The 2,784-nt window shown below is 42.6% G+C and overlaps 1 protein-coding gene across 1 annotated transcript; it reads right to left on the bottom strand.

The window, feature by feature from the left end:
- Positions 1-659: 659 nt before the first annotated feature.
- On the bottom strand, positions 660-1,148 carry LOC142162733 (uncharacterized). The gene has a single exon (XM_075219359.1). It carries the CDS (start codon positions 1,146-1,148, stop codon positions 660-662), a length of 489 nt encoding a protein of 162 aa, XP_075075460.1.
- Positions 1,149-2,784: the final 1,636 nt, after the last annotated feature.

Raw genomic sequence — 2,784 nt, forward strand, 5'->3', positions numbered from 1 at the left:
AAGTAAGGCGTGGCCCCAACTGATGTGCGCACAGTTGTGCGATATCCAAATAATGTAAAAGGCAGCTTTTCATGCCATTGTCTAGAACTTTGAATCATATTTTTGAGGATCTTCTTGATATTCTTGTTTGCAGCTTCAACAACGCTTTTAGCTTTGGGCTAATAAGGGGTAGAATTACGATGTGTAATCTTAAACTGTTCGCATACCTCCCTCATCAAATGGCTGTTCAGATTCGAAGCATTGTCCGTAGTGATAGTTTTAGGAATACCAAAATGACAAATGATGTTAGAATGCACAAAGTCCACCACCGTTTTCTTGGTGACGACTTTGAAAGTGACTGCTTCAACCTACGTTGTGAAATAATCAATGGCAACCAAGATGAATCTGTGCCCATTTGATGCTTTCGGCTCGATTGGCCCAATGATGTCCATGCCCCAAGCAACTAACGACCAAGGTGTTGACATAGGATGTAATTGGCGGTGCATGAATCAGGTCACCGTGTATTTGGCACTGATGGCACTTCCGGACGAAGCTAAAGCAATCCTTTTCTGTGGTCATCCAGTAGTAACTTGCCCATAGGATTTCTTTGCAAGGACATACCCATTCATGTGGGGACCACATACTCCCGAATGCACTTCGTTCATGATCTTTTCATCTTCTCAGGCATCGATGCAACTCAAAAGATTCAGATCTGGAGTTCTTTTATACAAGACCTCCCCGCTAAAAAAGAAACTGCTTGCAAGCCTTCTGATAGTTCTCTTTTGATCTCCACTGGCCTGCTCGGGATATTCCTTTGTTTTCAGAAACCTTTTGATAGTATGATACCATGGTTGAACATTTGGTTCTATTTCAATTGCATTGCAATAACCGTGCCTTTCTTGAATTTGGATTTCCAGCGGGTCAACATGGACATTACCCGTGTATGGAAGCATTGGGGCCAAAGTAGCTAGTGCATCAGCTAGCTCATTGTGGAATTGAGAAATGTACTTGAACTCGACGGATTTGAACCATTTGCTAAGATCTTCCACATGTTGCCTGTATGGGATGAGTTTGATGTCTCGAGTTTCCCATTCACCTTGGGCTTGCCGAATGATCAAATTGGAATCTCCCATGATTAACAATTCTTCCACATCCAGATCAACCGCCATATTCATGCCCATAATACGGGCTTTGTACTCAGAGGTGTTGTTTGTCTAAAAGAACCGAAACCGGGTTATGGCCGGATAGTGATGGCCAGTGGGCAATATCAAAATTGCCCCAATCCCGACACCTTTTGCATTTACAGCTCCATCAAAGAACATTTTCCAAGCATTGGTGTCCTCTACAATTACTTCGATTGAGTTCACTTCCTCGTCTGGGAAATAGTTTCTTAGAGGTTGGTACTCATTATCAACTGGGTTTTCCGCTAGATGATCCACCAAGGCTTGAGCTTTCATCACCGTGCGGGTGACATAGATAATGTCGAACTCAGTGAGCAGGATTTGCCATATTTCTAACCTCCCAGTGGCCATTGGTTTTTGGAATATGTACTTCAGAGATTCCATTTTGGTTATGACATACGTGGTGTAGGCTAACAAGTAACGTCTGAGCTTTTGGGCGACCCAAGTTAGGGCACAACAAGTTCGTTGCATCAATGTGTACTTGGCTTCATAACTGGTGAACTTCTTGCTCAGGTAGTATATAGCTTGCTCTCTCTTCCCGGTCGCATCATGTTGCCCGAGGACACAGCCGAAAGAATTTTCCAAGACTGTCAGGTACAAGAACAAAGGTCTTTCGGGCTCGGGTGGAACCAACACTGGCGGATTTGACAGATACTCTTTGATTTTATCAAAAGCTTCTTGACATTCATCTATCTATTTAATCGTAGTGTCTTTCTTCAGCAACTTAAATATGGGTTCACACGTGGTAGTAAGCTGAGCAATAAACCTGCTGATGTAATTCAATCTTCCTAGCAGACTCATGACCTCTTTCTTGGTTCTCGGAGGTGGCAAATCCCAAATAGACTTTATCTTTGTTGGATATAACTCGATACCTCTTCGGGTGACTATTAACCCCAGAAGTTTTCCAGACGGAACTCCAAATGCACATTCAGCTGGGTTCAATTTCAAGTCATACATGCGCAGACGCTCAAAGAATTTCCTTAGATCTCGTAAATGGCCTTCTTGCGTTCTGGATTTGATGATCACATCATCCACATACACTTCAATTTCTTGGTGCATCATGTTATGGAAAATGGTAGTCATGGCTCTCATGTAAGTTGCCCCAACATTTTTCAGGCCAAATGGCATGACCCTGTAATAGTAAGTGCCCCACGGTGTGGTGAAAGCCATCTTTTCTGCACCGTTTTCATCCATCAGAACATGGTGGTACCCAGCATAACAATCCACAGAAGACTGTATCTCATGTTTGACACAGTTGTCAACAAGAATATGAATATTTGGCAATGGAAAATTGTCCTTAGGGCTTGCCTTATTCAAATACCAATAATCAACACACACTCGGATTTTACCATCTTTCTTCGGCACTAGGACCATATTAGCCAACCATTTGGTGTATCTGACCACTCGGATCACACCAACTTTCAATTGTTTGGTGACTTCTTCTTCGATCTTATCGCTGATGTCCGTTTTAAACTTTCTCTGCTTTTGTTGGACGGGTGGATAACCGGTATAAGTTGGCAATTTATGTACCACCAAATCAACGCTCATCCCTGGCATATCATCATAGGACTATGCAAACACGTCTTTGAATTCAGATAAAAGTTGGATCAAAGCATCTTTAGTT

The sequence above is a fragment of the Nicotiana tabacum genome, chromosome 1 (assembly GCF_000715075.1).
Source record: "Nicotiana tabacum cultivar K326 chromosome 1, ASM71507v2, whole genome shotgun sequence".
In the NCBI taxonomy this organism is placed as follows: Eukaryota; Viridiplantae; Streptophyta; class Magnoliopsida; order Solanales; family Solanaceae; genus Nicotiana; species Nicotiana tabacum.